This window comes from Rhinoraja longicauda, chromosome 3 (assembly GCF_053455715.1).
Source record: "Rhinoraja longicauda isolate Sanriku21f chromosome 3, sRhiLon1.1, whole genome shotgun sequence".
Classification (NCBI taxonomy): Eukaryota; Metazoa; Chordata; class Chondrichthyes; order Rajiformes; family Arhynchobatidae; genus Rhinoraja; species Rhinoraja longicauda.
Window position 1 is genome coordinate 79,763,479 of NC_135955.1, and position 25,271 is coordinate 79,788,749.

The 25,271-nt window shown below is 40.4% G+C and overlaps 1 protein-coding gene across 1 annotated transcript in view; it reads right to left on the reverse strand.

The window, feature by feature from the left end:
* adgrv1 (adhesion G protein-coupled receptor V1) overlaps nucleotides 1-25,271 on the reverse strand; it is a 385,526-nt gene that overhangs the window by 164,018 nt on the left and 196,237 nt on the right. The window contains exons 64-70 of the mRNA XM_078397039.1: nucleotides 23,940-24,175; nucleotides 21,108-21,256; nucleotides 15,681-15,879; nucleotides 14,820-15,039; nucleotides 6,502-6,741; nucleotides 3,235-3,384; nucleotides 1,063-1,530 (exon numbers count right to left, since the gene is read on the reverse strand). Of these exons, the coding sequence (XP_078253165.1) occupies nucleotides 1,063-1,530; nucleotides 3,235-3,384; nucleotides 6,502-6,741; nucleotides 14,820-15,039; nucleotides 15,681-15,879; nucleotides 21,108-21,256; nucleotides 23,940-24,175 (1,662 nt within the window). The remainder of the gene's footprint in view (nucleotides 1-1,062; nucleotides 1,531-3,234; nucleotides 3,385-6,501; nucleotides 6,742-14,819; nucleotides 15,040-15,680; nucleotides 15,880-21,107; nucleotides 21,257-23,939; nucleotides 24,176-25,271) is intronic.

Consider the following 25,271-nt stretch of genomic DNA (forward strand, 5'->3'; position numbering starts at 1 on the left):
AAAGTGGATAACCTCACATTTATCTACATTATACTGCATCTGCCATGTATCTGCCCACTCACTCAACCTGTCCAAGTCACCCTGCAACCTCCTGACATCCTCTTCGCAGTTCACACTGCCACCCAGCTTTGTGTCATCTGTCATACCTCCATCACTTTTTCCTCTTCAGATCTAATCATCACATAACTTGTCTTTAGCCAATATAATTCCCTCTATGCAATGTTAAGAAATAGTTGAATATAATGGATTCGGCAAAGCCCATTAGTCCTGACACCTTTCTAGCTAGTGTTCAAAGAACGTGCCTCAGAACCGACCAATCTCTTCCAATAAATATTTCAATTACTGGGATGAATTTGACAAAGTGAAAAAAGGTCTTTAATTGTTCCATTGCTTCCACCCAAGTGCAAATCGCATTGCATATACTGTATCCAAAGAGAGGATTTGGTATTTATGTCTGTATTCATCTCAGATATGTCCCTGCCATAACTTCTTCCAGAGTAGCCTAGTACTTGGAGGCTGAATGTAACGTCTTTCACCATAAAAGGGCTGGAATAACTTGAGTAATAAATATAGCTGCGGTTTGCAGGACCTCTCATTGCTGTCCAATAACAGCCACTCGAAGCATGCACATCAAAAGAACATGTAATCACAAGTTTTCACTAACTTTTTCCTACACTTGACAGGTTTGTTATTGGTTCTTTCAGACTTTCTGATGCAAGGGGATCGCCTGCTTCCTCTTAATGATTTTCCTATGGTGCAGCTCCCCAGTATTTAGGAAGGGAACTGGGATGGAAGGATTCCTGGGACTTGCCTTCATACATGGAAAGCTGCCAGAGCTTGCACCTGCCTAGATTCTGTACTCTTCCTTCAATAAAACTTTTGCATAGATTGCATCTCAAACCTGTACGTCTTTGGAGTGTGGGAGGAAAGTGGAGTTCCTGGAGAAAACCCACGCAGTCATAGGGAGAATGTATAAACTCCATACAGAGAGCACCTGTAGTCAGGATCAAATCCGGTTAAGCCATCATATCAAATATGTTGTCATTAAGCTGTTGAACTCACCTGATTTGTTATTGGCACTTTGGCAACAGCAAAGTTGGCCCCATCTCTGACCAACACATTTCCCAACAATTCACCTGTTGCAAATCCTGCCCTGTGGAATATGAGCTTGTATTCTACAATCACGTCTCGAAATGTCCCTCCATGTCTTGTAATATTAATCTGATAGTAGCGATTCAAATCACTTTCAACAATTACACTTTGTCTCTCCGGGTAAATTGCAAATAGGCCATGCGGGTCGTCATTTGCTGAAACAATAAAGCTTGTCCAGTCTTTATCTTCATCCAAATCGGCACCTCCTTCGACAGATACCAGCCTAATGGTATAAACTTCATCTAATTCAGGAATGTCATCAGCTAACAGTTCAATGTTTATCTCTGCATTCTGCTGCATATCCAGGATAGTGACTGAGCCACTGATAGATAAAATGTCTCCTGTCATGTCAGAGTCACTCCAGAGCTGCCAGTGCACCTGAAAGTGAGATACAAGATAATTAAGAACAAAATCACAAACTGTTGTAAAAGTGTGTTTAATGTTGCACCTTTCTGATTTTTTCTTTTTTTTCCACATGAAAGTTTAAAATAAATCTTGCCTTGAGAAGTTTAAAATAAATCTTGCCTTGAGAAAACAATCTGTGCAAATATTCAACGGGTAAATTACATTTGATGAAAAGCAGTAGGTTGGTAGGAATCACAGGAAAACTGAACACATCTTCAAGAATACACATTTATTCACTGCTATTAAGATGTGCAGAAAGTGGCAATGCACAATAAAAGTACATTTCATACATTGTCTTATTAATCAGGGATAAGAAAAAGAAATTAATATTTTCAACAACTGACACATCGCACCTCAGTTTACCAATTAGAGCAAAAATACGAAAATTTTGTTTTTTAACCTTTTGCAGTTATACAGTTCAAGAAATTTGGAACAACTTTGGGGAGCACAGTGGTGCAACGGTAGAGTTGCTGCCTTATAGCATCAGAGAACCGGATTTGATCCTGACTACAGGTGCTCTCTGTATGGAGTTTATACATTCTCCCTATGACTGCGTGGGTTTTCTCCAGGAACTCCACTTTCCTCCCACACTCCAAAGACGTACAGGTTTGTAGGTTAATTGACTTTGGTAAATTGTAAAATGTCCCTTGTGTGTAGAATAGTGAGAGTGTATGGGGTGATCTATGGTTGGCGAAGACTCGGTGGGCTGAAGGGCCTTATTTCTGCACTGTATCTCTCACGTCTAAAGTCAAAATTTAACAGTGCTTTCATTTCTCTTTGGTATAATTTTAAATCCCTTAAAAGAACGTTTGTGCCATCTTTGGCTTTTGTTTTGCTGAATGAAGCAATTTGTCTGTTGTATTTAGAAGACTATTGCAACATTAATTGCTGTACATACATGATTAGTTTCAAAATAAGTAGTCAATGTATCTTATCCATTCATCACACTACTATAACAAAAGGAAGATTAAAAGATGAGCTTTGAATCAAAACACTTGAATTATACACCAAAAATGTTAGTTTCTAGTTGATGCTGTTTTGGGCAATAATAAAGAAGTTAATGATTCCAATTTATATTTTAGTGCAAATATCAGTTGACTAAGATTGAGGAGCAGGGTACCTGCAAAATTAAATGCCTGCAGACCATCAGTAGATTATGCATGTAGTTTGGCCATGCATCAACTGATACACATGACACCTCCACAATGCCAGTGCCAGTAATGACACACTTTCAGTTCCACCGTCTGCTGCTTACGTGAATTAGAAAATCTGCTGATTTATATGTTTGAAATGGAGAATGGAACAATTGTGAATGGTTTAAAAAAAAGTGAAACCACAAATGGTGGGTGATTTCATAATCTTCTGTTCCGCAGTGAACAAGGCAACAAGGCTTCACACTCCTGGTACAATCAAATGTAGGTTAATTGGCTTGGTGTCAGTGTAAATTGGCCCTAATAGGATAGTGTTAAAGTGCGGGGATCGCTGGTTGGCATGTACTCGGTGGGCCAAAGGGCCTGTTGCCGTGATGTATCTGAACAAAACTAATATTTTCTACTTTCACATTGTTTCTATCTGTACATTGCATGAAAAACATTTCTATAGCTTTCAAAATAGTTTCTATATTACATGTAGAATACTCAAGCAAATCAAAAATAATGCTGTAAATCATAATATTACCTTTATATCTCCCATTATTCCTTTAGTCCTTGTAACAATGAATGAAACATTTGTCAATTCTTCTTGATTTGATGGTTCCAAGTAAGTCTTTACATACAAAGATTCTTCAGTAAACTGGACTATCCCATTGGGATTTCCAAACTTCTGTACCTAAGAGATCATAAAAAGCGCAAGAAATTTCACAAATGTAGAAACTTCATTAACTTTTATAAAAATCAATGTGATTCAAAACTTCTTATAATAAACAAAGGTCAGGAAAATTGTGTTGGGGTTGAAGATCAGCCACGATCCTGTTTAATGGAGGAGCAACTCAAGGAGATAAATGACACCTACCCTTGCTTTTATTTTCTAATATTCCCATAAGAAATATAAATGTTATTTCCAAAATATAAATGCTATGACCACCATTCACCACTTCAATTCTATACCTATCTGCCAATAATGAAGTATCATCGGGATGATGTGAAAATTAATTTTACACAGATTTGTCTACCTCTAAGAAAATATCTGCTATACATTTTAGAGCAGATGATATAACAGGAGTACACAGAAACCACACTGTGCTCCAGTACTGTGATATTTGCAAGTCAAAGCACGGCAGGACATGGCTTCAATTGCCTATTTTGCTGAATTCAGCAATATTTCTGTGTTGAAAATCTTGTTTTTTCTTCCCACAAAATGAAGTGAAAGGACTGCAGGAAGTTGCAACCAGACAAGTTTACACATTCCTTGCGACTCATTCTTGATTGTACCAGCTGTTCATTCGCTCCTGTCATGCCAGGCATTCTGGCAGGTCAGAAAGGGAAGAATCAGGGTTCAGAATAAGCAACAGAATAAAACATAGAAACATAGAAATAGGTGCTAGTCGGCTATTTGGCCTATCGAGCCAGCACCGCCATTCAATATGTCTGATCAGTACCCCATTCCTGCTTTCTCCCCATATCCCTTGATTCTGTTAGCCCTAAGAGCTATATCTAACTCTCTCTTGAAAACATCCCGTGAATTGGCCTCCACTGCCTTTTGTGCCAGAGAATTCCACAGATTCACAACTCTCTGGGTGAAAAAGTTTTTCCTCATCTCAGTCCGAAATGGCCTACTCCTTATTCTTAAACTATGACCCCTGGTTCTGGACTCCCCCAACATCGGGAACAATTTTCCTGCGATTAGCATGTCCAATCCCTTAAGAATTTTATGTCTCTATAAGATCCCCTCTCATCCTTCTAAATTCCAGTGAATACAAGCCCAGTCGATCCATTCTTTCAAAAGCATCTGACGAAAGTTCCCAACCTATTCATGTTCTCCAGGAATGCTGCCTGACCCACTGAATTACTCCAACACTTTGTGTCTTTTTTTCTCCCAGAATAAGCAAATTAATTTTTGAAAAAAAGATGGGTAAATAAATGTTTAAGAAACAATTAGACGGGTATATGGATAGGACAGGTTCAGATGGGGTATAGGCCAAGTGCAGGCAGGTGGAACTAGTGTAGATGGGACATGCTGGTTGGTGTGGATATGTTGGGCCGAAGGGCCTGTTTCCATACTGTATGATTCTATGACTCTAAACAGAAAATATTTTAAAAAGATTGTTTTTGATGCTGCAGTGATGCAGTTAGAAGGTCCGCTGCAACACAGTTGCAGTGAGCAGTGTTGGATCCTTTGGTAATGGGACAGGTGGACTTTGCTCATTCGCCCTGTGGTCCCATGGGCTTCGGTTGGATGCTCCGGTTTCCTCCCTCATGCCAAGGAATGATTGATCGGTTAACTAGTCACCATAAATTGTCATTGGTGTGTAGGTGAACATAATCTTAGGGAAGTTGGTGTAACTGTGGGCAGAATAAAATGGGACCAGTGCAAGATAAGTGTAAATAATGTCTGATGGTTGATTTTGCGAATGAACAGCCGGTACAATCAAGAATGTGTAAACTTGTACAGCTCTAAGGTTTTACATCCAGGATAATAATGATAGTATTGAGTCAATGCTCATTGAAACATACGTAGTAAGGATAGAACAAATCTCACAGCTAAACAGTGATGTGTTGCTGCCTGCATTTACTGACATTTTATCCTTGAGCTGAATAGAAGGTGATAGGACAAGCAGTCACCATTTACACTTAACCCACACTAAATCAGAACAAAATAACAACCCAAGAGCAAATACTTGATTTAAAGGTTTAAAGGAAGAATGGTATGCTTCTTCCACACCCTTCAAATGTGTTCATCAAGACATTGTTCAGAAATTGGATTTTATCCTTATGTGGTAAAGAGATGGTTCATTTTGCATCAATGGCCAATAGATGTACCCCAAAAATTGCAAAAATGTAAGCTCCGAGTCCGAGTGCACCTTAAAACACATGTGCAGTTCTTAAAGATAATTGCCTGTAGATATTGCAGCTGCCATGTCCTTGCTATTAGGAGTCATAAGCAACAAGGCACTATTAAATAACTTTCCATGAAACCTGCTGTGTAGCAGCATTAAGGGTGCAGCCGTGAAGAAAAGGTGTTGGAGGATGGAAACACCTGCCTTCAAACTGGGTGACCACCCTGCCCAATCAACACACACTTCCCCACACACTCCTGTGAGTTGTCCCATTCCACTGTGAGCTCAGGATCGTTATTTAGGCACAAATCACAAGATATCTGCGGTGTGCCTGACTTAGTAAGTCTGCAATAATCGGCGTGAGACCCAGCAATAATGTAACCAGGCAAGCAGATGCAGACAGCGACACGTCAACGTTCAGCCATGAGATTTGCTCTCACTTTACTAGCAGTCGTCAATGGACATCATAGGTTGCACATTATGGCTTTAATTCAGGTAAATAGTATCAGATTCCACTTCCCAATGAGCGAGGGTGAGGTGTCCACTGGAAATAATTGCAATCATGTTAAAATGTGCATAATGGCTTCATGTTGAATTTACAAGGCAGAATTGGACATGAAATGGTTCATTTTCTAAGCTGTTAAACTGCAGTCAACGATTTACAAAGTAATAACATACAACTTTCTTTTTTTTTTACTGTTTCAGAGACATATCGAGGCATATTTCTGGCATTCAAAAATTCAACCAAATAAAACAACCATAGGTTTGGAGGGATATGGGTCAAATGCAGGTACGTGAGACGAGTGCAGCTGGGATATGTTGTCTGGTGTGGGCAAATTGGGCCTGTTTCGACACTGCATGACTCTATGGCACTAATGTCAGCTCAAAGGAATCACCAACAAGATTTCATAGTTCAAAAAGTTCAAATAGTATTATATTTAGCTACTTACAGTCAAAAACACTTTCCCATCTCTACGATCAATTTCCGCTTCTCCAATGTCCAGGCTTAGTTGGATGATAAAAGTCTCCTGAATTTCAAGTTCTCCATGTGGTAAGATGTTCAGTTCAATGATTCTGTTACCAACCTCCCCGTCTCTAAAGTAGAAAGTTCCATTCACAGGCTCACCTATGTCTGCATTGGATGATTGCAAGATTGTTTCTGAGTTTGGACCCAAAATGTTCCATTTTATCTAGGGGGGAAAAAAAATAATCTGTGGTTATATGATTACAGAAGGAAGCAGGCAGAGAACATGTTTCCAAAAAATTCATCTGAAGCTCCAATTTCTGATGAGCTTACCAACGAGCATTTTGACAGTTTTGAATTTAATATTTGCGCTGCATAATATTCCAGACATCCATTTAAATGATCAAAATAAACTGCACGATGCCAAAAACAAATCTCATTTATGGATGAGACACTTTGCCAGTAGCACAAATGGGTAAAATTAACCTTGCACATAGAAGTACCTTTGACATCAGGAGTAGGGAAATGCAATTCATATTAAATATATATACAGAGAGCTCCAATCATTTAATTAAAATATTGTGGATTAGATCTCTTTCCTTTGGCTTTGCACCAAAAACTGCCACATTTGTACTGATGTAATTACATAGAAATTTCCCCGGCCTTCACTGAGTTGCCCTCCTTCTTCACATATCTGCATAATTTTGATAAATTTGGTCACATCCAAAGTCAGGAAGAGTAAATCATTTCGTCTCTTCAAGGTTATTCCACCTCTCATGACTGGTCAATACCTCAACGTTGTTTAATTTTGAATTTTTCAATTGATCTTGGCTCACAGATATTTGAGGGACGGAGTTCCAGATTTCCATTAACCTTCTAAGAAATGTTTCCCAAATAGCTTATTTCTGACATTAAGGTTGCACACACTTGTCCTGAACATACCTATCGGAGAAAATTAGTGCTCTCTATCAAGCCTGTCAATTCCTTTAATAGTCTTAAACTCATTAATACAATTGCTCCTTAATTTTCTTTTCTCAGTAGGAATGCGCCTGGTCCATGCCACAGCTCCCTAATCTCATTACTTTCATTTCCTCAGTGCTGAAAACTCTTATCACTCAAAGCTATTTTTATATCCCTTACCAAACAACATCTGCTATCATCCATTCCCTTCTCCCTACTTTGAAAGCCTCCTGCCAAGTTTCTCTTCAACTTTACCTATTTCTTCTTCTCACAGGCATCAATCGCCAAGTTTGATCAAAAGTGTGTTCATGGTGTTGATTTTCTTCTGCGTTGTTTAGAAGCTCAGGAGTTGAGGATTAAATAGGCTGCACCTTCCCAGAATTTATCGTGCCCATCTTTTAACAACATAGGAAAGAAGCAGTTCCTGGATCTTGTCCTAATGATTTGAAGTCCTGTTTTATCTATGTATCTCCAGAACTAATTTAACTAATAGTAGCATTACCACTGACCCAGTTGTGGCCTGGAGAATCTGCTCTTTTGTCTGTCCAGTTGGTGAAATGTTATGTGAATATCTGTTTTTTAATGCAACATATGCATTCTTATTTTGTGCTGCAAATAAATGCATCGACTAAATACTATTAACTGCAGTGGCTTTGTGTTCCCCATGTGTGATGGTTGAGTTTCAGTCACTGTAATAGGATCACACATCACCAACTGATGCAGGGACTTACAGCTGACGTGTTGTGTAGGTTGCTGTCAGTGTTCATGGCATTGTGCTATAAATCTGGGTAAGAATGCATACACTGCACATGGCTCCTATTCCCTCCCCACCAGCAGACCTTGGGGAACTATCTCCAGAGAGTAGGGGTAAGAGTGTGTTATTTTCCTTTGCAAGATACATTTTTCACCACCCAAACACCATCAGGAGAGCAAATATGACAGTATTTTTTCCTCCTCCACTGTCAGACGTGCAATTTTGAGGAACAGCACATTGGCGGCTTGGGCAGCTTACAACCCAGCAGTGTGGATATTGATTTCTCTCATTTCAAGTAACCCTTGCATTCCCTCTCTCTCCGTCCCTCCCCCACCCGAGTTGTCCTGCTAGTTTCACTGTTCGTATCTTATCGTTATCACCTCCTCCACAGCCAACAATGGACCATTGTGGTCTCCTTGGCCATTGGTGCCGGCTCTGAATTGTTCTGCTCCGAAATGAATACCGATAATTTCCCTCTCCTCTAACTCTCAGTCTGATGAAGGAAAATCACCTATTACTTTTCTCCAAAGATGCTGCCTGACCCACTGTTACTCCAGCATTTTGTGTCTTTTACAGTATTTCTATTGGTTAATTAGTACTGTACAGAGAGTGCAATGATAGCGGAGTCAAGGAAAATGGGGAGAAGGCAGAAACCGGGTACTGATTGTGCATGATCAGCCATGATCAGGGTGAATGGCGGTGCTGGCTCGAAGGGCCGAATGGGCTACTCCTGCACCTATTGTCTCTTTCCTAATTAGGTTACTACTAGGGTTAAAGAGTACAGCATTTCTGACAAGGGTATTTAAAAATTAATTATTAATTAAAATCGTTGAAAACATTAGCGATGCAGTGGTGCTGGTTTCTGACGGGCAAGGTGACGGACGCACCAGTCAAGTACAACACTTGTTCTTTGTTCGTATTCACCCATCCACATCAAAGTTTGTTGCTTTCTTATTATGTGTGCCGATTTACAATTGGGATATTATTCATTAACATTAAGGTGAGAGAGGCCTACTATAAAACACATTGCCTGTTGAATGCCATTGTGATCTGGAATAAAATTGGAATCTGCAGGTTTTAATAGAGTTGTTTGAATAACTAACAATGTTTATTTTGAGTAAGCAAAACAGATATCCCAAAGAACCATTTGATTGCATTTGTTAGTACTTATTGGTTTGTTTTTAATAAAATATTCTGAGCAGAACAGAACACTGGATTTTTGAATATACATTTTTTTTAAATAATTCAAATGGATTTTAGGTTTTATACTATATTGTATTTTTGTTGCAAGTGTCTGGTTTTAATAAATGGCACAAACATAATGCCAAGTAGAAAAATAATGAGAAAGCTGGTGAGTTATAAAGTGGGACGGATAGGTGTATTTATAGTCCTGGTTATAAGGTCCTGGTTATAAGACATTGCCTAGAATAAATAATGACCTCTTCTGGCCACCTTTCAAAATGCATCCACGACCACAGGTTCAATGAACAGCAAAATAACAGTATATTGAGTTCTCGTATGTTCCTTGAGCATTAGATGTTTCCCGAGTGAAGATGTGTGATTAAATGAGCATCATAAAAATTTGCATTAAAAAACAATTACAACCCAAAGTCAAATAAAATAACAAGATAAGAAGCTAATCTGGTCAGTGATAAATTATTTGAATCCTCCAACGAAAGATTGGATTTAAAAATATTTTTTGCAGACACATATCTTTATCTTTGTTTCTCGGATTTTTGTTTCTTTGGCTTCCTTCCTCCCAACACACATTTATACTCTTGTTCTTTAATGTTCTTTAACCGAGGGAGAGGAAAGTAAAAGCAACATGGATACTAATATTTACAAATTTGAAAATGCTTCTGACACTTTTTGAGTCGGATCTTCCTTCATTAATGTCCTTATCTCTGAGAGAATGCAGTTCTTCAAGTACTTTGGTTGAAAATATATGTATGTTCAGTGGCAGAAATCTGTGTCCACTTAGTCTTTTCTTTAGAGGTAATTTTGCTCCCACCAATTCCAACCATGAGCTTTACGACATACACCAAGACAAACAGAGCTAAGGTACATTACAACCCCTAAAATATCACATTCTAACCACGATATTTCCTCAGCATTGCACTGAAGTGTTGGCCTTTGATGTTAATCTCATTCCTGGCGTGATTGTGACATCTAGGTCCATGGGCATAGTTAGAGAATAAGGGTCACGCCTTTTAGTACTAAGACGAGGATAAATTTCTTCATTCAGAAGGTGATAAACCTTTGCAATCCTCCACTGGAGATCACAGTGCAAGTTCAGTCATTATATTTACTATGAACAGAGATTGATAGATTTCTGTGCATTAAGGGAATAAAGACATAGAATATGGATAGTGGTGGAAATTGATGAGGTAGAAAGTTGGAAAATGTTACAGCAGGCTCAAAGGGAAAATGTGTCTACTTTTTCTTCCATTTCTTATGTCTTTACACAAGCTGCAAGTTCCTAATGCTAACATCATAGTGCTGGTGCTGAAGTAAATTGCCATCAAGAACCACGACCAATGTGTGAGACTTTCTCATCAAAAACATCTCAGAACAACTTGCCAGACAAATCTTCTACACACACCAAACATTTTACACTTTTCCTTCAATGAAGTTACAAAGCTGGATGATCTGAGTGCTTTTAACAATAATGCTGCTTCCAATGAAGAAGGCAAAATGGTACATTGTCCCATAACAAGAGTATATGAGTTCAGGAGCAGCACAGATGTCTTTCTGCAATCCCATTGGGCCTTGGTGAAACCACACTTGAGAGCATTGTATGTCATTTTACCCTTCTTACTCCAGTAAAGATATACTTGCCTGAGAGGGAGCAGCCAGTGTTCACCAGATTGATTCCTGCTATAGTGGGAGTACTAAAAGAACATTAGTTAGCTCTCTGTGCCTGTTCTGCCTTCAAGTAAATTATTCATTGTCATATTCTTTGGATTCTTGTTGAGCCATGATAAATGATTATTCACGAGGTACACTGGAGCATACAGTCCACCTACTTAGTCATAGTCTCTGATCAAAAAATCTTGATGCTTGCAATCATTGCATTACAATGAGATGTCACGAAACAGCAAACCTTTTTTAATGTCCTTCCTTTTACATTGAATAAAGAGTATCCTGAGTGTTTAGGTTTCAACATGTAATACCACAGAGAACCAACACCCCAAGAGCTCCAATAAACAACACAGTGGCACAGTGGTAGGGTTGTGCCTTTCAGCACGGGAGCCCCAGATTCAATCCTGACTATGGGTGCTGCCTGCATGGAGTTTGTACATTCTCCCTGTGACCACGTGGAATTTCTCCGGGTACTCCGGTTTCCTCCCACATTCCAAAGACGTGCAGGTTTGTAGGTTAATTGGCTTCTGTACATCGTCCCCAGTGTTTAGGTTAGAACTAATGTACTGGTGATCGTTTGGTGTGGGTTTGTTGGGCTGTACCCACACTGTGTCTCTAAACTAAACTTACATCCAGTCATGTCGATGCAATTCAGATCGCACAACATAGTGTTGTTAACTCCGCAAAAATTTCCAATCTTACAACACAGGCACAGATAACCATTCCAGCAGAGATTCTGCAGGATGGTAAATAGTTATTCCAGATCGCGCTGTCACCGTTTGGTGCAGAACTTGGCAAAGTTGAACTGTTGTGCACTTGGTCTATATCAGTAATTGCACATATTCTCTCCGTTCATTATCAGCTTCAGTCTCCCGGAGCTCTTCTGCAATCATCTTCAGATGGTATCTATTCCTGTGACATGTAACACCTCCCCCAGTCTTCACCTCATGGGGCTAAGGTTGAGCCAACGTGGCTGACTTCAGTTTCCTTGTGTTTGAATTTTTAACACATCACTTGATTCAGGGGTGACATCTCCTTTGCTGTTCTGTTGTAATAGGAAGCCTGCCTTTTCTCCGCACTGCTTATGCCAGTAGGAATCTAGGCTTCATCAACTTTGCAACTGTTTGAATGTTGTGCTGGCTGAGCAGTTTATCAGCAACCTGTACTGTGCTGCAGCTGAATCCTGCTTTTGCTATATTTCTAAAAGCCCGGGGGAGTCGGGGGAGTAAAGGAGGAGAGGAATAGGGAGGTGGTTGGAGAAGGTACAAGCATCAAGAATTAAATTTTTCCTACCACCGCTACCCAAGCAAAATATGAGGTGCTGTTCCTCCAATTGACCTCACTGTGCCAATGGAGGAGACCCAGGACAGTAAGGTCAGTGAAGGAATGGAAAGAGGAGTTAGGGAGGTCAACAACCGCGAGATCCAGTAGGTCTTGAATAACCGAGCGCAAGTGTTCAGCGAGACAAAAAACTGGAGTAACTCAGAACATTTTATTTATTTTTGCCTGTGTTTGGCCCTATCCCTCCAAACATTTTTGATCAAGGTACCTGTCTAAATGTCCTTTAAACATTGTAATTGTACCTGCCTCGACCGCTTCCTCTGTTAGCTAGTTCTATATACCCACTACCGTCTGTGCACAAAAGTTGCTCAAGTCCCTTTTAAATCTTTCAATTTTTTTTACCATAAAGTTTTTGATGCCTTTGCATTAAGACATTTTCTATCTCTTTACTGAATATATTTCTGACTTGGTCTTCAATGCCTTCCATAGCAAACAATTTTAAATAATAAAATTTCTCATGATCTTTGTTTTAAATGACATATCCCATATCATGAGGCTTTGACCCTTGCTACTGGACACAGTAGCCCTGGGAAGCATCCTCCCTCTGTCCAAGCATGAGAAAGGCTATTTCGCAAACCTTAGAGAATCATAAGATAACTTAGCAGATTTTAAATGGTTCCGTGGAAGGGGATTCAAGTTTGACAAATTTGCAAGAGTTCAGATGTAGATGTAGGAGTTGTAAGATGTAGCAAAACATTAGGATAAAATGGGAACTAGTGAATTTGGGATTTTGGAAACCGATTGTTACTGCATTTACAGCAATTAATTGTGAAGGCTAGCAAAGCATTGGTCTTTATTGCAGGGCCCGGGAGATTAAAAAGAATGTTTACATGCTACTTTACAGAGTGCTGATGAAAGAACACATGGGATACTGCGCACAATTTTGATCACTGCCTTAATACTATGTTTACATATCTGTTGTGCTGCTGCAAGTAAGAATTTCATTCTTTCATTTGGGGACATATGACAATAAAACATTCTTGACTCTTGGAAGGATTTTCTTGCATTGGAGGTGTTGACATATGAAGAGATATTGAGCAGGTAGAGTCTATACTCGTTAAAGTTCAGAGGAATTAGAGATAATCTTATTATAACATAGGAACCCGAAGGAAATCCCAGATGTTTTGCTCGTTGGGGTGACTTAGAAATAGGCACATTATTTCGGAATGAGAGGTCACCCATTTAAGATTGCAATACAAAGGAATTTATTTTCTCAAAGGGTCCTTTGGAATTGTTTAGCTTAGAAAGTAATGGATTGCTGAATATATTTCATTATGCCTGGAGATTGGCAGGCATTTGACCTACAAAGGGAATCAAGGGATCTGGGGAGAGAGGGGGGAAAAGAACCAAGTTTGAAATAGCCATGTTCTTGTTGAATGGTGTGGCAGACTCAATGATGCCAATGGCAAACTCTTATTTCTGTTGCATCATTTCCTTCCAAATGACTATCCAACTGATCTGCCTTCTGAAGGGAGCAATGATGCATGTTGTCTTCTCATTATAGATGAACAAACATACTCTACAAATTATAAACAACTTAAAGGTTTATGCTTAAGTGCTCTGGGTGTGGATGATTTATTCTTGGGGTGCTGCAAACACTAATAATGTCTTAGTTAATAACTATCCCATTGTCTTAAGCACTTTGATTTCAAGAAGATAGCCTTGAATCAAATATAAACCAGTTTAGGTGCAGCATACATTTTAATTGCCTATATACAATTGCAATCCTGTTTTTGGACGCTCAATTTTGAAAATTGTTCAACAGCTATATAGAAATTTCCAGTCTGCTCTCATTAAAGCAAGTCTGTGATGGTGAACAGAACATCTACAATGGAGAGGTGTAAAATAGATTCACCTGAATGTTACCCCAAATGAAGCATTTCAAATACGTGGAGAAATTGGAAAAGGTGGGTTTGTTGTACCATGGAGTGGAGTGAGGGGCCACTGATGAAGGCATACAAAAAGATGAGGGTCCTAGGTCAGAGAGTAGAAATGTTTTTCCCCAAAGCAGAAGAATCCAAAGCTAAAGAAACATAGGTTCAGATTTAATGATGAGGTTAAGAAGGGATGATTTTTTTTTCACCCAATGATGGTTAGAATCTGGAACTTATTGCCCGAGTGTGTGGAAGCAGGTATTTTTATAACATTTAAGAAGCATCCAGACAAGCACATTAATCGACAAGCCATATTAGGCTATGGACCAAGTGCTGGCAAATAGGATTAAGGTTATGGAAAGCCAAGGGTCTGCTTTTATGCTGAATGGCCCAATCGTTTTCAAAGTAAGGATCTTTTCCACAGTATCCTGGTCAATAATCATCCTGCAGCCAAACAAAATTACTAGTTATTTATCAAGAATATACAATTATACAAGGATATTCTGAGCCTACCTCCACATCTCCCCTATGTCCTCCAACCCTTTCCAGCACCAGCAATAGTTTCTGTGGTGCGTTGGGATTAGGGATGACCAGTTGAGTCAGATTTTGGAATCGAATAAGTCCGCTAATGGAGTCACTTTTGCGGATGGTTACTCTGCTGGTGAGATGGTTTCCAAGGATTGCTCCTCCGTTGGCTGCTATCAACTGGATTTCAAACTGCTCCTCGAATTCACTGGAGAGAACCAGACCACATATGTCAGCCTTTGCCCACTTTAAAATTTCACGGTAAATGTAATTATCATGCAAAAAGGCTTAATAATGCATTGATCAGTTGCACAACCATTAAAATGTTAAGGCGTGATGTCAAATATATTTACAAAGTGTAGAGGGAACAGTAAAGGTACAAGATTGAGCACAATAGGGGGCTATTTTTTGCGTTAAACCGACAGTCATGGTAGCACACACTATATTCCAGCGTCTGCAGTTACTTTTTTCTACATTTTAAGTTAATTAGCAATCAGTCCAAGAAGATCGGCACGGAAACAAAGATGGGGGGGGAGGGGTTGGCAGGGGAGAGGGTGGGGAAAGAAGGGGGAGGGGGTAAAGGTCAACTTTCTCCTAGACCATTTGAAGGATGGATTCAGAGACATGCTAATGCCAAATGGAACACAATGGAAACGAGAAGAATGGTGGGAATTAGTCCTGACAGCGAGTAATCAGAATTGAAATTATGCAGGAAAACCGTATTCACGACAAATGTAGTGGAGATCACAAGAAGTTCATGGAGGAGTCAAATTCATGGCTGGTCACTCCAATATTCAGGTAAGATGCAAACACTAACATTTTAGTACTTTAGCATGTGTTTTTCCTTACCTTTCTATGTCATCAATAATGGTCACATTTATAAAACTCTGATTTTGTCCATGGTAAAATGTGATTGTCCCATTCGGAAGAATATAATCAGCTCCATAATCAGCTGTGACAGCATGAGAAACAAAGTCTGCCGTGACAATTCCATATGTCCCCATTTTCCTTACCAAGGAAATTCCAAGTATTCCAATGTCTTCTTCAACTGTATAATTAAAAAGTGAAATAATGACCCTTAATATTTAAGTTTGAAGTGAGCCATAGTAGGAGGGTTCTCATCGCAGTCCCTGTCAGATTCTACAAGTATCTGCGAATCCTGCTACCACACCACACACTGCATCCATTGCTACCAACTATCAATTGCCGCTCACATGGCAATCGATCCCTCTGAGAAACTCCCACCAGGTTCCGACTAACCGTGGATAACCTGGCGCAGTCTCGACAGACTTTTGCTCCAGTCTCGACAGACTGGAGCAAATATACTGAAGAATATACTGAAGACGCGGCAGACTGCGAGTGCAGACGTGGCCTCCAGACTATGGAACATCTCCTGAGCTGTGACATGCTGCATGACACATTCACTGTAAAGGATCTTGCAGAGGCCAACGACTCTCGTGTGCCTGCGCTGCCCTAGCAGCTGCGGTTTGCCTGCAGTCCGTTTGTCTTTTGTGTTTTTTGTCTTAATTGTAGTGTTTAGATGTGATGTAGTTTTTTTTTCTGTTTGTGTACTATGTGTGTGGGGGGGGGGACTGTAAAACTGTCTCTTCCGAACGGAGACGCTATCTTTTTTTTCCTGGGTCGTGTCTCCGTTCCCGCTGCAACCTACCATCGGCCAAACACCTGGAGCTGGCGGCCTCCACCTGGGACCACCTGGGTTCTGGTTCGCAGAGTCCGCGGACCGGACTTACCATCTGCGGAGCTGGCTGCCTTCGGAGGCTGTGGTGGCACTACGGGAGCGGCTGCGACTCGCCTTCGGAGGCTTTTTCGGCCGTGGGCGGCGTGGATATCGGAAGCTCACAGGCCCTGCCCTGGGTGGGGGCCGACATCGGGAGCTCCGGCAGCAGCAGTGTCTTTGCTCGCCCCGAATCGCGGGGCTTGGGTCGGCCCGCCGCGGACCTTTCACCGTCCAGCGCAGCCTGAAATAGGCTGTGGGATTTTCTCTGCCCGGCGGGGGCTTCAATGTCGGAAGTCCCGACCGCCCCGACGTGCAGCGGCAGCGTCTTCGCCCGCCCCGGGTCACGGGGCTTGGGTCGGCCCACTGCAGACCTTTCACCGTCCAGCGTGGCCTGGAACGTGGCAACTTCAACAGCCTGACCGCGGGAGAAGATGGCAGGGGAAGGGATAAGACATTCTTGCCTTCCATCACAGCGAGGAGGTGACTGGAGGAGACTCACTGTGATGGATGTTTCTTTTTGTTTGGTGTTGGTTTATGATTGTGTGTGTCATTGCCTATTTTTTTTGCACTTATTGTTGGACTGTGGGTAATCTTTCATTTCACTGCACATTTATGTGCATGTGACAAATAAAATTGACTATTGACTATTGACGTGGCACTAAAATTGCTCGCTATTAGCAAACAGCTGTGTGATGACACAAATAAATAAATTTAAGTTTGAAAAACTGAATCTCAATGCAAGTCACAATTATTAAGTGTAACGAGTAGCTAAATGGTTTGTGTTATAGTTATGCACAGAGAGCAAGATTTAATTGCATTGAGAAAAATAATATTTAAAGATCAAGCCTTCAGATCTGGCACAAAACATGATCAGTGCAGCAGTGATCCATATACTCCAATTTGGTTTTGAAGCATACCCACAAACAAGCTCTCTACTGGAAATCCATTGAAAAATACTGTTTTGTTGGTTCTCCCGGTTCCACTGTCACAACCTCTTACCCTAGAAACCAGTGTTCTGCCCATTGCCATGTCACAATCCTGACTGCTTATCCAGCAACAGAAATAACATTTTAGATAAATGGCATGAGATCACAGGGAAAAGTCAGAGTACTTAATTATGGCGGCAAATTGAATATTGATCTTATTGTATGGGGGAGCAAAGTGTAAGAAGCAAGTCTTCCTGCAATTGTTACAGACATTTGGTGAGGTCACTCTTGAAGTGTAATTTAGCAAGGATATACTTGATGGTGCCGCAAAGGTTCACCAGATTAATTCGAAGAAGAAGGCATTGTCTTAAGAGGAAAGATGCAAACAAGTGGCATTCTCCCCCTCATAAATCTGAAGCTCTTACTGAGATTAACAAGATGATCATATTAAAAACCTAAGAGGTAGAAACTGGAGACAGAGCAGTCTCAGAACAAAGGGTCAGCTACTTAAGAGGGCAAAAAGCAAAAATAAAATAAAGATGTCTTGAGATCGAGATGAGAGAAAAAGTATTTTCTCAGAAGAGTGAGATGTGTGGACCTTCCTATGCTAGAGAGACTCATCTACTGCGTTATTAAGAATACTCAGGCTGAAATTAACGTTGGTAGTAGAGGTAATCAAGGGGTTGAGGATCAGGTAGGACAGTGGCGGTGAATAAAAATGATCTGCTCAATCTTGAAATTATGGAATAGGAAACAAACTCAAGAGGTCACTAAGTCTACAACAGTAACAAGGGAGAGCCAGTGGATGTAGTGTACCTGGACTTTCAGAAAGCCTTCGATAAGGTCCCACACAGGAGATTAGTGGGCAAAATTAGAGCACTTGGTATTGGGGGTAGGGTACTGACATGGATAGAAAATTGGTTGGCAGACAGGAAACAAAGAGTAGGGAATAACACGTCCCTTTCAGAATGGCAGGCAGTGTTTATGGGGTGCCGCAATGCTCAGTGCTGGGACCGCAGCTATATGCAATTTACATTAATGATTTAGATGGAATTAAAAGTAACATTAGCAAATTTGCAGATGACACAAAGCTGGGTGGCAGTGTGAACTGTGAAGAGGATGCTATGAGGACGCAGGGTGACTTGGACAGGTTGTGTGAGTGGGCAGCTGCATGGCAGATGCAGTATAATGTGGATAAATGTGAGGTAATCTACTTAAATAGCAAGAACAGGAAGGCAGATTATTATCTGAATGGTGTCAAGTTAGGAAAAGGGGAAGTACAACGAGACCTGGGAGTCCTTGTACATCAGTCACTGAAAGGAAGCATGCAGGTACAGCAGGCAGTGAAGAAAGCTAATGACATGTTGGCCTTCATAATGAGAGGAGTCGAGTATTGGAGCAAAGAGGTCCTTCTCCAGTTGTACAGGGCCCTGGTGAGAACACACCTGGAGTATTGCGTGCAGTTTTGGTCTCCTAATTTGACATTCTTGCTATTGAGTACAGCATAGGTTCACGAGGTTAATTCCTGGGTTGGCGGGACTGTCATAAGATGAAAGAATGGAGCATCTGGGCTTGTATTCACTGGAATGTAGAAGGATGAGATGGGATCCTATAGAAACATATAAAATTATTAAGGGATTGGAAACGCTAGATGCAGGAAACATGTTCCCGATGTTGGGGGAATCCAAAACCAGGGGCCACAGTTTAAGAATAAGGGGTAGGCCATTCAGAACTGAGATGAGGAAAAATCTTTTCACATAGAGTGGAGGTGGAGGATGATTCGCTGGATGCATTCAAAAGAGAGTTAGATAGAGCTCTTAGGGCTAGTGGAATCAATAGACAATAGGTGCAGGAGTAGGCCATTCAGCCCATCGAGCCAGCACCACCATTCAATGTGATCATGGCTGATCATTCTCAATCAGTACCCCGTTTCTGCCTTCTCCCCATACTCCATGACTCCGCCATCCTTAAGAGCTCTATCTAGCTCCCTTGAAAGCATTCAGAGAATTGGCCTCCACTGCCTTCTGAGGCACAGAATTCCACAGATTTACAACTCTCTGACTGAAAAAGATTTTTCTCATCTCCGTTCTAAATGGCCTACCCCTTATTCTTAAACTGTGGCCCCTGGTTCTGGACACCCCCAACATTGGCAACATGTTTCCTGCCTCTAACATGTCCAACCCCTTAATAATCTTATATGTTTCAATAAGATCCCCTCTCATCCTTCTAAATTCCAGTGTATACAAGCCTAGTCGTTCCAGTCTTTCAACATACGACAGTCCGCCATTCCGGGAATTAACCTAGTAAACCTACGCTGCACGCCTAGGTTTACTAGGTTAACAATAATAGCAAGAATATCCTTCCTCAAATTTGGAGACCAAAACTGCACACAGTACTCCAGGTGCGGTCTCACTAGGGCCCTGTACAACTTCAGAAGGACCTCTTTGCTCCTATACTCAACTCCTCTTGTTATGAAGGCCAACATTCCATTGGCTTTCTTCACAGCCTGCTGTACCTGCATGCTTCCTTTCAGTGACTGATGCACTAGGACACCCAGATCTCGTTGTACGTCCCCTTTTCCTAACTTGACATCATTCAGATAATAATCTGCCTTCCTATTCTTACCACCAAAGTGGATAACCTCACACTTATCCACATTAAACTGCATCTGCCATGCATCCGCCCACTCACACAACCTGTCCAAGTCACCCTGCAACCTCAGAGCATCTCCCTCACAGTTCACACTGCCACCCAGCTTTGTGTCATCTGCAAATTTGCTAATGTTACTTTTAATCCCTTCATCCAAGTCATTAATGTATATTGTAAATAGCTGCGGTCCCAGCACCGAGCCTCGCGGTACCCCACTAGTCACTGCCTGTCATTCTGAAAGGGACCCATTTATCCCCACTCTTTGCTTTCTGTCTGCCAACTAATTTTCTATCCATGTCAGTACCCTACCCCCAATACCATGTGCTCTAATTTTGCCCACTAATCTCCTATGTGGGACCTTGTCGAAGGCTTTCTGAAAACCAAGGTACACTACATCCACCGGCTCTTCCCTGACCATTTTCCTAGTTACATCCTCAAAAAATTCCAGAAGATTAGTCAAGCATGATTTCCCTTTTCTAAAATCCATGCTGACTCGGAACGATCAATAGATATGGGGGAGAAGGCAGGAACGGGGTACTGATTGTGGATGATCAGCCATGATCACATTGAATTGCTAGCTCGATGGGCCGAATGGCCTACTCCTGCATCTATTGTCTATGTATCTATGTATCTAAGTAACTATTTCTTATGCTCTTATTCCCCACTCAACGCACATTCCCAATGACCAATCTCCTACCTAACCATTACCCACAATACAGATTTTCTGTGATCTTGCTCTCCTCCAATACTGCTTCATGCTCAACCCAGGCATTGATCAGTACGCATTGATCTCTGATCACACTGAGCTCACCCAGTCTTTTACAATCTCTTACTAACATCACAATTCCCCCTTATTCCTTGGCCAGTCATGGACCACCCATTTAACACACCATCACAAGCACCATAGATATTCTCGGTTCATATTCTCTATCCACAGCATATCAAGAGAAACACAAACCATACCTTCTATGCCGAGGAATTGTGGCTCAAATTCTATAATGCCTTCTGCATTGTCATTTGTTCGTATCACAATCCTAATGGATGAGATGTTACCCAAAATGGGAGGTTGATCTGGTTGAAGGCCAGGATCTCTGACAGCGAAGTCATGTAAACTGTTTAAATACAGAAGGGTAATCAGTTGCAACATGATCAAGAAAATTGCATGAAAGATTTTAATTCTTACTCCTGAATGAGTTCTGCTGATTTAAAATGTAATATCTGAAAAGGCTGCGGATTGAATAGGGACGTTTAATGGGGAATTAGACACATGTTTGAGAAGGCAATGCTAGCACGGCTTTGGGGCAAGATGAATGGATTGGGATTAGTTGGATTTCAAGAGCTGACATAGACATCATGGACCATATGCCTTCCTTCTGTTTGTGCTTTGTGCAAACCTTTGCCTCTTTGTTCAAAGTTCTGGATGTCATTCCTTCAAGGTGTCACCCTCGCCAGTCGCTAACACTGATGACCGACACAAAATGCTGGAGTAACTCAGCGGGACAGGCAGCATCTCGGGAGAGAAGGAATGGGTGACGTTTCGGGTCGAGACCTTTCTCCAAACCCTAACACTGACTAGACATTTGAGAAAGGCACCCATCTGAAGGTCCCTGCATTTCCTACCTTTCTGGCCAATTATTGACACAGTGCTCTGAACCCATGTAGTGACCCAGTCTGCAACAAACAATTTAGAAAACTCTCGACCTCCCTTATATTCCAGAGACACCTGCAGACCCTCAAGTGCAGAAGAACTGTGCTTCAGTTTGAGGAACTGTCTTTCGACACATGGGATCTCCCACAAAATCCCTACCTTCTTCAGGATGGTACAGGGCACAGGAATTGCAGCCAATAGATTTCAGCAGCCAGTCTGCAACCTGTGAAATTTATTTCTTTTTTCCCCCTGTCATGATAGGCTCATAATTAAACTGATTATGAAACTGAAATAACAACCAATTTTTTAAAAACATATATTTTTACTGTAATATGTAATAATATTTATTATCTTTTTGTCTAGCTGGGCATCCAATTTCCTCACTGATAACATTCCTGACTTGTGCCTTCAATTTAAACTTTACTCTACTTACAGACACAGAACATTAGGAGAAATCAGTCTGAGGAAGGGTCTCGACCTGAAACGTCACCCATTCCTTTATCTCCAGAGATGCTGCCTGTCCCGCTGAGTTACTCCGGCATTTTGTGTCTACCTTTGGTTTAAACCAGCATCTGCAGTTTCTTCCTACACGTCAGGAGAAATTATTTTCTTATGTATAAATTTAAACCACACCATCCATACTCAAAAAAACTAGCTCAATCTCCACTGAGTGCAATTAATGCCGCTTAAAAATTCTGGTTATGGCCGAGCACCTTATTGACCATTGATTAAAGCTGTAAAAATTCCAAGTTCATAATTCAAAATGGAAAACTAACGCATGTCGAATGGAAAATATCCCTGTGCAATTATAAAATAAAATTCTCCTAATAATTGGGTTAAGAATAGCATCCCACATTTCCATTGGCCAAATATAAAAAAGCCAATTAACGTTGCTTAAAAAAAAATCAATTATTTCTAAGTCAGTGGGAGCAGGAAGATTATATTCACAAAACCAGAAATTGATCTCTGTCAACTTCTAGAAGGACTATAAATACAAAGGCATTGATTATCTATATCTACAAATATACTTAAATAGTAGTTTACACAAACACCAGTAGCCTGATACTGGGTGTCATTAATTTAAGTTAAAACAATAAAAGATCATTCAACCATTTTGGATAGAGTAGGAACTGAAAAAAAAATTCAAGTAGAAGCCAGTTCAACTGATGATCAACACAAAATGCTAGAGTAACCTTACGGGACAGGCAGTGTCTCTGGAGAGAAGGAATGGGTGACGTTTCGGGTCGAGACCCTTGTCTGAATAAACATCTCGACCCGAAACGCCACCCATTCCTTCTCTCCAAAGATGCTGGCTGTCCCGCTGAGATACTCCAGCTTTTTGTGTCTATCTTCGGTTTAAACCAGCATCTGCAGTTCCTTCTTACACACCAGTTCAACGGATTCTTGGAAAAACCTTTCAATTATAGTTTCTCTTTGTCCACCACATGCAGATCTCTGTGAAATATCATTGACAATTTGTCCGTGCTATCCAAAGCTATTAACTCCCATCCACACACACATTACCTCCAAAATGCAAATGTTACTTCAACTATTATAGTTTGTTATAGCTTCCTAAAAACAACCCCATGAATATGAATAACTCTTGTTACATGACATGAAAACTAGCTATTATTAATATGTGGAGAAAACATTTGCAATACCTCCCATAAACATACAGACTTTAGGAAGGATGGTCTTCTGAACACCATCCTTCTGCATAATGAAACATAAGCTACATGTTGGTAGTAGCTGCCATCAGTCAGATCTGATACAATTCAATCACTGACACTGAACAAGCCAGTGATGTGCATAAACCTACATTACAAAGAGCTGATTGTTTATATTTTATAAGCATGTCACTGGACCAAATGAACTACATTGAATAAATTTAAAATATACATCTGAAATTTTGCTCTAAGATTTTGATATTTTGCAAACTTAATTGAAAAGCAATCAAGGAATCACAATAGACGTACCCTTTACTGTTAGTCAATAAGATAGAAATGCCCATAAAGTACATTTACGGTTTGAAATGTCATCTTCCCATAAGTAGAGTTGAAATATCTCCCTATCTCAATATATCTAAATGTCACTCAAGACCCTTTCTCAATTATAAAATTACTCTGCGCTGTCATTTAATTACTTACCCATCTGACTGAAGCTCCACTTTAAGAATTTTCACAAAGAAATCTTCAGGGCTTTCAGGAATGCTGTCGTCGAGAATATCAACTGATATTTGTCGTGTTTGTTCTCCTGGTTCAAATAACAACTGCCCAGAGCTGGATGCAAAATCTACGTCACCTAGTGCAGTCCCATTATACATTTGATACCACAGGTGAACATGGCCTAAACTACCATGAGATCGCACAAAGGTAACATTAGCCTGACAAGAAAAAATAAGATTTATATGCACACGTTTCTCCTTGGAAAATAAATGCTGGTATTATATCATTTGATTAGATAGTTTACAGACAGAAAAAAACTGGAGTAACTCAGCAGGTCAGACAGCATCTCTGGAGAAAAGGAATAGGTGACATTTTAGGTCGAGATTCTTCTTCAGACTCAAATATCTTCAGTCTCGACCTGAAATGTCACATTTTCCTTTTCTCCAGAGATGCAGTCTGACCCGCAGAGTTGCTCCAGCTTTTTGTGCTTATCTTTGGTTTAAACAAGCATCTGCAGTTCCTTCCTACATATTTCTATAGTTTACTAATTCTTAAAACTTTGTAAAGCTCAGATATTAGTAGCTACTGATGAAGTCATAAATGCTGAAAGGACAGGGGGAGCAGACACGTTATTTCTAATGAGGAATGGTACTTTTCATGAAGCAAACACATGAAATTTGCCTGAGCAACTCCATTGGCATAGTAATAGTTTCCAGGTAAAGTATCAGTAAAAAGATCTGCTATTTTTATTTTCCAGACAGAGCTTACTTTTCGAAATCTGATAAGGTCAAGTTTATGCTAACTTGTATATCCATCAGTACAAGAGGGATATTTTTCACATGATCTCATAAATCATAGCTACAGAATATATCCTGCCTTTGAATTTTATTTTTTTTACTAAATGTATTTTAACAGCCATATTTAATTGGCTTACTTTGAGCTGTTGCGGGTTAATAATTCAGATTTTCAAGTGTAATACACAACATGCAATGTAAGAAAATAACTACAGATGCTGGTACAAATCGAAGGTATTTATTTCACAAAATGCTGGAGTAACTCAGCAGGTCAGGCAGCATCTCAGGAGAGAAGGAATGGGTGACGTTTCGGGTCGAGAAACGTTCTCGACCCGAAACGTCACCCATTCCTTCTCTCCTGAGATGCTGCCTGACATGCTGAGTTACTCCAGCATTTTGTGAAATAAATACACAACATGCACTATGCATTCTCCTTCTCCACTTCTGCTTTTAAATTATATTATTGTAGAAGGTTTACATCATTTTCTCCCTCAAAATTATTTTTGAAAATGGGTAAATG